This window comes from Rattus norvegicus, chromosome 3, assembly GCF_036323735.1.
Source record: "Rattus norvegicus strain BN/NHsdMcwi chromosome 3, GRCr8, whole genome shotgun sequence".
Lineage (NCBI taxonomy): Eukaryota > Metazoa > Chordata > Mammalia > Rodentia > Muridae > Rattus > Rattus norvegicus.
In genome coordinates, this window is record NC_086021.1 from 147,733,185 (window position 1) to 147,748,623 (window position 15,439).

The 15,439-nt window shown below is 40.0% G+C and overlaps 1 protein-coding gene across 17 annotated transcripts in view; it reads right to left on the reverse strand.

The window, feature by feature from the left end:
- Tasp1 (taspase 1) overlaps positions 1-15,439 on the reverse strand; it is a 231,619-nt gene that overhangs the window by 103,093 nt on the left and 113,087 nt on the right. For 15 of the 17 annotated variants that reach the window (XM_039105021.2, XM_039105020.1, XM_039105026.2 and 12 more), the window contains 2 exons: positions 13,325-13,444; positions 8,998-9,076 (listed from right to left, as the gene is read on the reverse strand). In XM_039105021.2, coding sequence (XP_038960949.1) covers positions 8,998-9,076; positions 13,325-13,444 — 199 coding nt within the window. The remainder of the gene's footprint in view (positions 1-8,997; positions 9,077-13,324; positions 13,445-15,439) is intronic. The other 2 variants (XR_010064632.1, XR_010064631.1) reach the window with 1 other exon arrangement.

Below are 15,439 nucleotides of genomic sequence, written 5' to 3' on the forward strand. Positions count from 1 at the left end.
AGACACAAAGGATGCTTTATCCAATCACAGAAGCACTTAGTGAACCATGTTCATTTCTGCCTTATTCATGATATCCAGAAACTGTAAACAACCTAGATCCCCCCCAATAGATGGAAGGATAAAGAAAATCTGGTAGATTTTTACATTGGAATACTACTCAGTGTTTAGAAATAAAAACATGAAATTTGCACTTAAATAGAACTAGAAAAAATCTTCCTGGTGAAGTAACCCATATCCCCAAATACAAATATGGTATATATTCACTTATACATGAATATTAGCTGTTAATTCAATGAAAACCAAGCTACAATCCATAGAATTCCAGAGGTTCTGTATAGAATAAAGGGCAGGGCTAGGGAATAGACAGTTTTCCCTAGAAAAAGGGAAACAGAAAAGATAGATAGGTATTGTTGGATTACAGGGGATGGGGCTGGAATGGGAGGAACAAGTGGGAAGTGGGAGGTAAAAGGGAATATGGGGATACAGTTAAAATTAAGTGGCATTGAGGAATAATATAGAAACCTAATATAGTAGCAGTTTCCTAAAATAAATACATATATGAGGGCACTCTAAATGACTGCACTAAAATGGAGGACATGAGAGTTCTAACTAGACATCATTTGTCACCAAATGAAGCTTTCAGTACTGGGAATTGGTTACAACTAAATGAGCTGTTAGCCAAAGGGATCTCATTGGAACTCCCCCAACAACCCAGCGATCATAGGTTTTCAAGATTATAGGGTGCTCTCAAGACCCACTGCTGAAAACAACACCCTCACAACTCATGGATCTTCTCGTTGAGAAGCTGAGCTGATCACAATCTGTGGGACTAGGGCATTGTCAAAGGCCTGACCGTGTTTCTGTTTGGAGGAATAAGGTTGGGGAACTGTGGACTAGAAGAGCAGTAGAGTCCTTTAAGTGGGCCATACTAGTAGGAACATGAAAGATGGTGCTGCTAAGGGTGGTTTGAACTGTGTGGGCCTAGCTCAAGAGGCCTAGAAATTGTTCTTTTGATATCTGATGATGAACGTGACTGCTTTTCCCCCCTTGGCCTAAGTGTCTGCCTGAGGCTAAGGTAATGAGATTTGGATTAATTGCAACTCAAAACAGCCTAGCATAGACTCTGTACTGTGGTTCACTCTTAGGAAGAGTGTGGTGCTCAAATGTAGCAAGCTGGAAAAGAAAAATTACAAATGTATGATTCAAAAATAAAAGAGGCACCAGAAAGTGGAATGAAACTGAATCCTGTGTTCAAGGGGATAAATAAACTAAGGATATTAAGTAGACCTTTGGGCAAGACCCCAACTAGCTAAGCTTCTAACTTGTGAAAAGAATGTCCCCCAAGGAACACTGGCATCTATTCTAAATTTACAATGCATTTGCAGTTGTACTATGCATATTAGGCATTATGATGACCTGGTTTTGTTTATGCATTTGCAGTTATATGAGAGCTAGTTAAATCATGTTAGATATTATTACGACCAGATTACTGTTCTCGTTTGGACATAAAGGGATATGATTGTGTGTCAAATTGACAAGGGGTGGACTGTGGTGGCCATTCTTGGTTGTCAACTTGACTATACCTAGAATAAACAACAATAAGGAAAGGGAGGGCATGCCCAATCTGTATCTTGAGGCTAAAAGACAAATGCTTTTGATCCAGATCTTGAGATGGGATAACGCACAATTCTGATCCAGATCAACACATGCCTTTAATCCAGATATTGAGGCATAGTGGCCATTCATATAAAGATCTATAATAAAAAGTAATTAAAGAAAAGCTTTGGTCCAGGCATGATGGTATATGCCTCTAATCCCAACACTCAGGAGACAGAGGAATGCAGATCTTTGAGTTTGGGGCCAGCCTGGTCTAAATAGCAAGTTCCAGAACAGCCAAGTTACTGAAACAGAAAGCCAATGAAGATGTAACTGAACAAGAGGGTTACATTCTAGGTCCAGCAAGCAGCAGAACATGTCAGCCTCAGCCACATGGTTATGGCTTTAGAATCATGGATGGACTGTAGAAAGCTGCCTGACGCCATGCATTTGTCAGGACTGTCCCTGCATGTTGGCCTAGAAATACCATTGTATGAGGCAGCCAGGGTTGTGCCTTTTGCTGGCAGCCAGACTGGGTTATGTGTAAGAGTCACCAAGGTGGTACTGGTTGTGAAGGCATAAGGGGGTCATGAAGAACAGCTGAGGCTTGGCACTATGAGAGGCCAATAGGAGCCATTAGTGAAGGTGCAGCCTCAATGGCAGTTGAAGGCCCAGGATTGAAGGAGTAATGCAGAGAAGTTGAGACTTGGCACCCTAAAGAGAGCCTGTGAAAGGCTATTGGTGAAAGTGCAGCCCAGATGCAGCAGAAGACCTCAGCGTTTCAGATGCCAGGACCACAGGATGACCACCCAGAGCAGCAGCAGCAAAAGCTGTGTTCAGAAGCTATGCAGATGAAGTCTCGGAAACCCCAAGAGTTCAGAGACACCAGAGCTGTGGGATACCTGCTGAGGAAATGGAACCAGCCCAAGAGAAAAATGAGTGTGGCTGTCAACAAAGCCGAAGGCGGAGATGTGAAGAACATTTGACATCAGACATGGAGATGCAGAGTTTGGAGTTTGTCCAGGTGGTTTTCGGTCTTGCTTTGGTATGTGATCTGCTTTCTTATTTTGATATTATAGGAGATTACAGTTAAGAAACTGCATGATCTCAGAAGAGACTTTGAACTTCTAAACATTGATGAGACTATGATATGAGGACTTTTGAAGTTGGACTAAATGCATTTCTGCATTATGTTATTGCTATAAGCCTATGGAGGCCAGGGAGTGAAATGTGGTGGTTTGAATAGTTATGGCCCCTATAAACTCGTATTTTTAAATGCCTGGCCCATACGGAGTAGCACTACTAGGAGATATGGCCTATTTGGAGTAGGTGTGGTGTTTTTGGAGGAAGTGTGTCACTGTAGAGGTGGGCTTTGAGGTACACACACACACACACACACACACACACACACCACAAAACAAAACAAACTCAAGCTCAAGGGAACTTTGGAGGTTCCTTGTTTCATAATGTCATAATATCATGTTGGAGCTTTTTTACTTTTTTTAATCTTATTTTTATTTGTATTTTCTTTCAATCACTTTTTACCTTACAGGTTCTTTGTATATATTATGGCTTCTAGTTTAGTGTTTTTATGGATTTCTGAATGTGCAAACAAGTGGGTCTCTGTGGCTATATGTTTCTTGGACTCTTTTCCTTGTGTTTGGTTTATCATATTCTGATGTTGGTTCTGTGCGTGTGTGTGTGTGTGTGTGTGTGTGTGTGTGTGTGTGTGTGTACGTGTGTGTGTGTGTGTGGTAATTTACCTATCAAAAGAAGGCATATATATGCTTTATTATCAGATAGACAGACAGACAGACAGACAGACAGACGGACGGACAGATAGATATTATCCCTTAGAAGCCTGTTTGTTTTCTAATGAGAGATAAAAAGAAGGTAAAACTGGATAGGAGGGAGGGACTGGGAGTAGAGTGACGAGAACTATGATCAGGCTATACTGTGTAAGGAAAAAAAATCTATTTTCAATAGAAGGGCAAAAAGCAGAAGGAGGAAGAGGGAAAGGAGACAAGAGAGGAGCAGGAGAACTAACAGAAGACCAACCTTAAGGTCAACCAGAGCATAACCTCAATCTACAGCTTCTGATCTTGTACTCCTTCCTACCTTCTTCATACCTTTTTCTTTTCCTTAGCCTGAGAGCAACATACATGTATCTATACATCTCATCTATTACTAAAAAAGAATGTTCAAATCCAAATTCAGAAGATAACTAAATCCTACTTTAAAGTTCTACGGTGACTAACCTTCTAGAAAGAGTAAGCAGGAGGTGGAGCCACGGGCACATCTCCTTACACATTGCTTCTCCATGGGGAAAGCTCTATGACAGGCGCTCCAGAGATGCCGACACACCTACAGTCCTGTTTCTCATAAGCGTGTCCTACTACTTCAAAATGGCACAAGCTACTTATTTTCCTTTTTAAAGAGCAACAATAAAAACGTTTAAATAATTTATCAGTTCTGAAATATGCTTTTTTCATATTTTAAAAATCCTGAGTAGACACGAGAACTCACATCTGTAATCTTTACCACTGATGAGCGGAGGCAGGCTAATCAAAGTTCCAGCTAGTTTTGGCTACCTGAAACTTAGTCTCAAAAACAGGGTGAGTGGGAAAAATGAAAGGAATGTTCTAGATCACCAGGTATGCTATCCTCTCACGGGTTCCTATAAGCTCTGTCACTACAAGCTGTCGCTATTCCTTGGTACAAGATGTTCTCATTTGTCGTCCATTAAGCACTATGTGAAAACTGGACGTGTTCATTTTGTTTGCGATTTACATCTGTTCAAAGGATTGGTATCATACAGAAGTGAAGCTGAAAATGATTGTAAACCTAAGGCACAGACTAGGGAGTAAATTTATTGCCAGTGAAGCACACAATTATCAATGAAGGAACATACTCACTTCCTTATTTCCTATAAAGAAACAGCCATATATTAAGTGAAGTGAAAATGCTTTTACCATTCTTCAACTGGTATTATTTTTGTTTCCAGTAATAGTATTAAATGACAGTGTATTTCACAAAAGAGGTGACAGTCGATAGAACATAAACAGTAGACTCAGATGGACACTGGGGACCTCTGTGTCGGATGACTCTACAACTTACAGTAATGTCCAGTTATTCTCGCTGTGTTATTAACAACTAACAAATACAACTCCAAGTCTGGACAAGAACCACGGTGACTGTTCTGCTCCTTGCCCTGTGTTGCAGAGTCCCACGAATCTAGGACATTTGTCAGAGTTGCAAGAGTAGTTCCTATCACATACACACCCTACTCATTCCTCCCCACCCAATGATGAGAACAAGATGCTGGAGTATATTCCTCGGGCTAATGACCAAATTGCCTGCCTGGCCTTGGGAGAGCCCTATCCAGACCATAACTAACTATCTTCTCTCTGCTTTTCAATTATCACTTTCCAAGATATATAAACCCAAAACACTGGCCAGGTCTCTGGATTCTCTACAATAGCCCAAGGCACGAGTCTCTTTTATCCTGGACAAACAATTGTGAAATTCTGTGTTACCCTTTCCTAGGACTTGGACATCCAACCCTGCCGTGTGTTTCTATCATCAGCCTCATCCCAACAGCCCCAGGAAAAATAAGAATGAAGCAAACACAGTCCTACAGGAAGGAGGAGCAGGAAATCTGTCCTGTCATCCTCCAGTTCTGGCATTTAATCTTTTAACTTGCTGCATATCCACATTCAGCTGCAACTATGGATGCCATGAAGGGAAACAAATGCTGCGGGAGACACAAAGTGGAGGGATAGAGCAAAGGGAGCTTTAAAGACCTTAATGGCTCAAATGCTGCCATTGCACTCTCCTTAGCAAGATCAAAGCCATGCAGCATGTGTACATTCTAACTTCCATGTCACAAGCTTCAGACAGGACTTGGTTGGTGAGTAGCTAACTGAAAGAGGACAATCTCCTCCACAAAGTGACAGTTAGGCAGACTCTCAGGACAGTTCCAAATATCCAGGTGTGAAGATAACACCAAGACAGTGAACTAACTCAGTGAAGGAGACATTAGCTAAAGCCAAAGCTAACATAATACACAACCTTGAGAATAATGTGGGAAAGTAAAATGGAGCAGTGTTCCAGACCAGCACATTCACGTAATTTTCTAAAGATGGGACTATATATATACATTAGCTAATTTCTGATACTGTACAGCAAGACTTTTATGTGCCACAAAGACTAAATTGAAAATTAATGCATTATTATATTTTGTTTTTCCATTCAAAATAAAAGACAAAAGGAATTTTTATAGTTATATTGGGATGTTTTTATTATTAATTTGTATATCAGCTTTGCCTAATAGCCTAGTAACTTACAAAGATTATTTTTCCTTCTGATACAAAGGAAGGAGACAGGTTAGATGGAAGCCACAAACAGCAGGTCAGAAAACACAAGTCTGAAATAACAGACATTTCAGTAAAAATAGTAAGAAGCAACAAGTATTAGAAGAGTGCCAATAGTTAATATCTAAAAGAATAAAAGAAGAGATGAGTGAAAGGAAGAAAACGGCTAGGAGGGTCAGAGAAATGACTCATCAGGTTAAGTCTGCCAACCTGTCTGATCCCTGTTCCCTATAGTGGGATGAGAGAAGTCACTCCTGTGGTTGTCCTCTGACCTCTACACATGCAGTGTGGCACACACACGTGACCCCCATACATACAATAAAATTACTGTAATTTTGTAAAATTTTTAAAGAAGAAAACCATTGGACAAAAGGTGGTCATGTGGTGGGCACAACAATTACATACATAAAATGCACAGTGGAATACTCAGTATGAAGCAGAAAGGATCTATGTAGAGTTTCAGAGAAAACTCAGAGTAGATACAGATGGAGAAGTTAATAGGCATAGACAATAAGCTCAAATCATGAGGATGGCAAAGACACCAAATCAGAAAGAGAGGGCAGACAGAGAAATGAAGAGAACCCAACCCAGGGCTGTTTTCAAGAGGAAGAAAATCCAATGAGGATGGCTGAGACGAAGCAGGTCAAAGAAGAAAAGAAGTCAGACAATGGAGAGAGCACCACACTCTATGCCATAATGGGCAATGCCTGTATTCTACATGTGTTGGACAGAAAATGTCCATAAGAGTCACGCTTTCTGTTCTGAAGAACTGGGCTTGTTAACTGCAGCAAGCATGAAAGAAAGATAAAAACTAGAAATGAAAAATGAAGAGGAAGGAAGAACAAGAACAAGAATGAGAAGGACGAGGAGGAAGGAAGAGGAGGAAAGGAGAATGGGAGGAGGAGCAGCAGCAGCAGTAGGAGACAGTGAACCACCTGATAAAGTGTAGAGAGCTGTGACGTGCCGCGCCTCAAAGATGGCGCTGGTTTCCGCCTTCCACCCTCCCAATGGTGAGCGCTCCTTGCAGTAAACAAGTCCTTATTTGGCTATGTCTGCCTGACCCACTAGCTTCTGCATAGTGACAACCTATCTACATGACCCACATGGCTTGCTAGGACTGGCTAGTACTAGCTATTTAAGTGTGGTGCAGGGCGTTTCCCGGGAAGAGAGAGAGTCAGAAGGGAGGACAGAGAAGAGAGAGAGTCAGAAGAAGAGAGACAGTCAGGAGAGAGAGTCAGAAGGGAGGACAGAGAAGAGAGAGAGTCAGAAGAAGAGAGACAGTCAGGAGAGAGAGTCAGAAGAGAGAAAGAGAGAGTCAGGAGACAGTCAGGGGAGAGAGAGAGAGAGAGAGAGAGAGAGAGAGAGAGAGAGAGAGAGTGTGTCAGTCAGAAGAAAGAGAAGAGAGAGAGTCAGAAGAAAGAGAAGAGAAGAGAGAGTCAGAAGAAAGAGAAGAGAAGAGAGTCAGAAGAAAGAGAAGAGAGTCAGAAGAAAGAGAAGAGAAGAGAGAGTCAGAAGAAAGAGAAGAGAAGAGAGAGTCAGAAGAAAGAGAAGAGAGAGAGAGAGAGTCAGAAGAAAGAGAAGAGAGAGAGAGAGAGTCAGAAGAGAGAGAGCCAGAAGAAAGAGAGAGTCAGAAGATTATATCAAGGTTCCTGAGTAAAACTGCTTGAAGAAGATCTCCTGTGGTCGTGTCTTCCTTGCTGGTCGAGGTTGGGCGCGGCAATGAAGCACTTGAGGATCCAGCAGAAGGTGACTAGGGAACATGGGGGAAACCATACCAGCTGGACTGGCGGGTATCAGTTGGAGCATGTGTGGATGGAGAAGGTCTCAGGCAGAGAATCTCCTGGGTGGGCTCCTCCTGGGTATTCAGTGGCATAAACTGTAGTTGGATCTTTTGTTTTGAGGAGGTGCTTAGGAATTATTCGCCTCCCAGCCATGTTCAAATATACAAAGTTTTTATTTTTGCTCTATTTACTCTTTTGCATCCTCAAGGACATAATATCTTACTTTTGGGCTGTTGTACCATTCTCCCTTTCATTTTCTCACAGGTCTAGAGGACCATCCCATTCCAGGTGAAGGGATCTTGTAGGATACTCTAAGGTAAACACACTTGGATCTGAAGTGGGGGAAGGCACAGCCTGGACTACAGGAACAGCATGTCAGTGAGTTCAAACAGTTTATGACTATTTACTAATACATTGTATATTACAGGAGGTCACAGGATGAGAAAGCAAGAAGCATAGGCAAGCTACTGTTCTAGATCAAGAACCAATGTGGTCAGAAATTGAAGAGGCAAAGGAAAGAAAGCAAGATGTATCTATGCTGCATGGATGAGGTAAGCCTGGATGGATACATGGGAAGAGTGAACCAGCATTGGCCTTGTCTACTGGTAGCATCACACAAAGAGAAAGAGCTTCGAGTAACTGTGGTACCTGTATTATAAAAATCTGGAAACAGACTATTACTCTCCACATTAAATTGTTCCACCCCTATTTCCCATACCTATAGCACACAGAAACACACACACACACACACACACACACACACACGTGCTCATACACACAGACATATATACCACTTCGCACATGTTCATTCTATTTCAATCATTACTACATGATAAACTCTCTTAATATGCATACAAAAGGGGTTCTACGCTTTATTAAAAGGATAGTTAGCGGAAATGTCATCAGATATAGAGTCTGAAGCACCATGTGAGTTTTATGTCCATATTTTACTCAAGATACTACATGATAATTTTTGAAATGCCTCACTACTCTGACATCACTTGTGATATGAATATGATTATGGTGGGTCGTTAGATAATATATAATCAGTTGTAGCTAATATCAGAGTTGTACCGATAAAGTTTGTAAAACATTTATAATAAGAAACCAAACAATCTTTAAAATCTTCCAATGATATTTTTCATGAATCAATGCATTCATGAATGTTTCCCCCAAATACTGATTTTAATCATTATGTGACTAACAGAGCTGTACTCATGAAAAATGGCCATGAAAGCTGCAAATACCTGAGGTACTCACAGCTGTGGAGTAGGGGTTATGAGCTCCAGTATTTTCAGCCCAGCAGCCACATCCATAAAGAGCAGCCTATGAAAACAGAAAATAGATGCATATAATACTTCCTATTACATGTAATTACCAGTTTTCAATACAAGATAAAAGTCACAGCCTATCTAATACAACAGTTTATTAACAAAACACAAAATAGACAACAAAACAAAATAGAAAGTGTCATAGTGAAACCTATTAAACTACATGCTAATTAAAATAAAAATACAAGAGCCCCTGTCTTAATAAAAAAAAAAAAAAAAGGTGGACTGAAAACAAAGGGAAGGCTGAAGAACCACACAGGAGTTGTTTTCTTGTGCACACACATGTACACATGCACACACACACACACACACACACACACACAGAGACAGAGAGAGAGAGAGAGAGAGAGAGAGTGCTTTCACAGAGAGAAATAGAAAACATAAAGTAAAAAATAGTTTATAATAGCAGAAGTTGCATAACAACTTTGCAAACAATAGTTTCAAAATGCTCAAGGATGTATCATCTCTTTCTAAATATGCAATAATAATACATTACTATTAACCATACACTCACTCTGCCATGTCAAAGATACCAGAACTTATTCTTCCTACCTACTGTATCTTGTACTAGTCTCTCTCTGTTCCCTTCACTCTATTCTCCCCTAGCAACATTTAAGAGCTAGCAACATTTAATAAACCAATATATACTTGAGTCAAACCATATTATGCCTCATAAATATATGTAGGCATTATATGTCATTTGAAAAATTAATGGGGCTGAGGAAACAGCTCAGTGGATAGAGCACTTTCTCTGCGAGCAGAAGGATCAGAATTTGGATCCCAAAACCAACATAAAAGTCAGGAAGGCATGGCAGCCACCTGTAATCTCAGAACTAGATGGTCAGAAACAGAATCCCAAGGACAAGCTGGCTAGCCTGACAAACCAGAAGCAGGAAGCTGGGATTGCAGGTCTCTGACATCTTTTACTACATGAGAATGCTCATTCTATAGAAAACAATAGTCCTGAGACAGTGTATATCTATCACATATATAAAATATTTTTACTATATAACACCTCTAATACAATTTTACTACTAAAAAAGGTAGGGAGCTTTTAAACATTTTTTAAAGGCTTGTTTGAAATGACTGTGTTTTACTCAATGAGTTGAATAGTGGAGGCACAAAGTCTATATTATTACTGCATTGTTTGTTACTGTCCCATTCTAAATAATTTCAGATGTTTAAGAAGGAAGATAGTTTAAGGCCATGGTATTAAGAGTAAATATTATGAAAGGAGTTTTCTTAAAGAGAAGAAAACAAGGATAAGTAGTATTGTGCATGCTTTCTTAAGAAAGCATCTTCTCTGGCTTTCTGAAAGGTGCCGTCACCTTTAAACCAAAAACAGAAAACAAAAAATTAAGGTTTTGGATGATCAGGGCAGGACATGGCATGGGGAAGTGTCCGGAATTCTTGGTGAAGGATGGTGGTTTCTTCCACACATTCGCTTGTATTTTGGTTGCCTCAGCTTTGTCCCAGGAGGGCTGGTTGAATGGCTTATCATAAGCTCCTGCTGGCTCTATTATGAACTCCATGTATTAAATCAATTCTAAAGTCTTTCTGTTCTTAGATTGACCCAGAAGTGCTAGGAGGAAAACAAAGCATGTTTTAACATAGTATTTTCAAAAGTAAGAAAAGATTTCCTACTCTGGGCCATACTGGTTGTTGGTTTTACTTTGGGAAGAGTTATTGTTTTAGGATTTTTTTTTCAGACAGAATCTCCTATAACCCAGCCTGTCCTCAAACTCAAAATGAAGCTGAACTTGAACCTTGAAGTGCTGATCGTGCTGCATCTGCCGGGGGAAGTGTGCAGTATCACACTCAGAGACTGCTGCAGTGAGGTAAAAGGTGGGGATATCGACTGTGGTTCCCATGGATATGGGAGATTTCATTCTGATAATCTCTGATTCCTACTCAAAGATGGTTGGAAGAAAGCTTTGGTGTTGAAGTGAAAAGAGAAACAGAATAGCTACTGTGAACCATTTAAGGCTTTAGAAGGGAATTAAGGTTTGTCCAGAGAGTACAATCAGGACTATAGATGAAGCTATAATAAATAGATATCTGCACCATTAAATGAACTTTGTGTCAATTAGAAAGGCTCAGCAGTATAAGGTGTTCCTGTGTAAGGTAGTGAGTTCTCATAATAGAAACAGATGGTTGCTTCATGGACATTCCTACTTGGTAGAGGATTAGAGTGATTGGGGTCTAAGAACATTAAATAAAAGATCATAGAATGGCACAAAACCTTGACATTTTATCTGCTAGTGTATGGCCAATGGCAGCTGTGGCTATTATTACAGGGAAGTATGGTGAGCACAGCGAGGTACGAACTACAGCATTTCATCTTCCAGAACTTGGGAACTAGGAAAATCTATTAATTATTTTCTCATATACCATCTATAAACCATAATGATTACACACTAAAGCAAGTATATGCACAGCGAGGTACGAACTACAGCATTTCATCTTCCAGAACTTGGGAACTAGGAAAATCTATTAATTATTTTCTCATATACCATCTATAAACCATAATGATTACACACTAAAGCAAGTATATTCTAGTTCAAATTAAATTTTACAATCTGCTTTCTATTAAATATCTAGAGCAGGTAAGGTAATTTTCACAGAGTGCATTCGAGCACTGAACTGTGTCTCACTTCTGCACATGTTTACTTAGCCTTTGGGAGGACATAGTTTTGTGCTTCATTCAGATCTCCAAATTCATGATGTCTCTTTGACCCAGCAATTTAATACAACTAAGCAACTGTGTTTTCCTCTGCGAGGACTTTGACTCCTCTACTCCACATATTTGTATGGCTTTTTAGCTTTCACAATTGTGTATTTTTAAACAAGCCAAGTGATGCCGATCAATGTATAAATTTCATAGAAGTTCCCTTTGTGGTGGCAGCATGGCTTCAGGACTTCTGGATAGATGTTAGCATCCTGCTAACATCAGCCAAACCTTAATTCTGCTGCTGTTATTATCTGACTACCCCAGTCAAACAAAAAGCAGAGAAAGTGGGGGGATTACAAAGTAATAGAGGCAACTGTTAGCGCCTTCCTATCATCTCTACCAAGACATCCAAACCCGACTAAGACAGCTTGGTTTCTTACTCTAAACTTGACAAATATACAGTTCCGTAACGTGGGGAAATGTGACTGAATAAAGGCTTTCATAGTGAGTGAAAAGTACTAACATAGGAAATACTCGTTCCCCATAAATTGTCTATATGATAGGCGAAAAGGAACAGGAAATCAGTTACTGTTACCATCCACACCCCCTAGTATAAGACTGTAAGAAACCTGTCCACATCAAGGGATGATGGAGAATATCACTGGGAGCTTTGCAAAGATGTCTCCCACAAATCAGTCTGATCCAGGCAATCACTAACAACCATGAACAAAGCAACAGTGACATTGACTGTGCTTCAAAGGTGAGAGAGATAAAACTAGTGAGTTTTATTTCAAATGTAAGAGAAGATCCAGATGCTGAGTTTTAAATAAAGTCTTCACCCCTCTTTAAAAGACTACAGCAGAGTGTCCTGATTCACAAATATTTACTAAGGTCATAAGAAATGTACAAAATCAGGTCATAAAACCCACTGCCCTTAGTATATCAAAGTCAATATTAGGTTTCATTTTGAATACAGCAGATTGAAGGTGGTGAAGGCATATTGAAAAAAGTTCTGCCAGAGAACTAAAATTAAGTAAGCATCACATCACTTACAGCCTCTTCATCACTAGCTACAGGGATGACTGGAAATCTTTACTACACTGTGAAATGGCTAAAGTTAGAGGAGAGACATAGAATGCCAAAATGTCACTGTGACTTGAATGAAGGGAATAAAAAGTGTTACTCTAAAACCGTGTAAACACTTAAAAAGCAACGGGCAATGGGCATGGAACACTTACTCCTACAGAGTGGTATTCACTAAGAAAGATAGAAATCAATACATATTTTTTGGATGTCTACTGCAAACACAGGCCGGTGCCACCTAGGCTGCTGAAGAGTGAGGGCACGGATTACTGGTTATAAAAATCAGCAAGAGCCTGTCACTGTGAGATGGTGCTTTAAAGAAATAAAATTGAAAAGGAATTTTGTTCTTGATCTATAAAAAAAAAATGTTCAAGAACAAGGATTTTGATTTTTTTCCAAGGGAAAAATGTACCTTGTAGTTTAAAAGTCATGCTTTGAAAAGACCTGATTTTGTTTTAAAAGGGGTTTAAGAAACCCACAAATCCTTACCTGCCCAACTCTCCCTGGATGTTTCAAGGCCAAGCCTCCACTGGAGACAGCAGCAGCAACATTCCCTTCATGATCGACAACCACAGCACCCACTGTGTCCAAAGCGCCCGAGTCATTTTCCTGTGGAACAAAGGGATATGAGTGTTTACCAGGGCGGTGTGACCACACGGGGGTTAGTATTCACCCGGTGTGAGACATCAGACATGACTTCACAGAGTGCACAGACCTGGTGTGCGACATCGGACACGATTACACAGAGTGCACAGGATCTAGTAGGCCTGGTACAATTATAACTCAAAAATATCTGAACTACTCCTTAAGTGCAACATTTAAAACTCCTCATTTTTTATTATTTCATTATTTTTCTCTTAATCTCAATAATTAAAGGACTAAAAATTTGTATGTGAAAAGATCTGTGATCTAAGTGAGCCAAGAAATGCTACCATCCATGTTTTTAAACACAATTCCATGCAGACTTCCAAGAGTGAGGGACCCATTCAGAGGAGAAGAGAATAGCATTTGCCATCCTGGAGTGCAAGACACTGTCACCTTCTCATCAATCCCTTGTTTAACTCTGTGACGTAGTCTTCTTTCTGTTGTTAATAATATGCATGGCAACTGGTGACAGAAAACTGTTGCCACTAACTAGAAGGTATCTATCTCTGTGCCTTCTCCCCAGTCCCACATATTAAAGGATTTAAAGTGATAAGCAAATGTCTCCTACCACAAGGGTTTTCTGGACATCAGTGCCACAAAGACAAACTACTGGATAAGAACAGAATGAAAGGAGGCAGGGAAAAAATTCATTACCATATATTAGAAAGAAAAGTTGGTGTAGGTTGTTAGGTCAAGAGCAGTCCTGCTGAGGACGAGGTTTGCAAACTGTATGCCAAACCCCGGGCACGAATGAAAGAACCAGGCACAACCCCAGCATCACAAGGGTAGGTAGCTACCGCACCACTGTGGCTAGATATTCAGAGTACTGAGCAAAACGTAAGTGTATTGAGGGACCCTAAAAGGTAAAGAAATGTATAAAGGTATTGACTCTGGCAGAAAAGGTTCATGGGGATGAAGTAAGTGTTCCAGTTCCTAATCTCACATGGAGCCACACTTGACGGAAAGGCAGCCAGTGGAATCACAGACTATCATCCCAGAAGGCTACAGTTCTGTTCACATAGGGACAGTGTCAGGCTCAAGTCCCTGTGCTGTCACTTCACTTAGCATCTACTTATGCTCTGAGTATATCTGCACTCCCTGTGTGCACAACAAGCCGGATAGTGATTAATTACAGTTTGTGCTACCCTAGTGTCTGAGCAAGTCTTCCTCCTTTTCTTCAGAACTGGCTTCATGTGATGTCAAAGGCTGCCACTAAGGAAAGATTTAGCAGGAACGGCCTTGCTCCTCAGCAGCATGCATCTTCTTTGATGGGTAAGACTGAGAATCAAAGTATAGAAATGCACCAAAATGTACTTGAAAAGCAAGGTCTGATAACAATGCACGGGGCTATCATCGGCACCAAACAAAACAACAGGAGCTTTTAAGGTGAATGTGCTGAGTATTATAAATCACATTCCATTTTTTAATCTTAGTAACCTCAGTTACAAAAGTATCAAATTACAGGTTTTGTCTTCCCAAGCTTTAATGCACAAACAAATCAAAGAGAATCTGTTTACGTGAATGAAAATTCCTTGTTTTTCTTCGTTTTAAATAAACTGCAATGCTGATGCAGCCGCAGCATCCTACATGATATGTTTTTACAGGGGAAGTGTCACAAACAGAATGTCACACAGTTTATCTGCAGTAACTGTCCTAGCATTTCAACTGGAATACTGTAAACTAAAAGAACTTTTCTGCCTAACCAAAACACTATAGAAAGATCTAGAAGCCAATGTCAGTAGAGCTGGGTTATGCAGATGGATTTACTGTAATGTGGTTTTAAAAATAAAAAAATGCAGAAAAGAGGATTCTGTTCTAAATTAAGCTCTATATTCCTAAGAGTCTACAACACCTGCAAAAATCAGAACTACTTCATAAATACTTCAAAACCATTACACAGACTTCATATACTACAAGGCAAATTTTAAGATAATGAAGTAATATTTAAGGACTTTTATG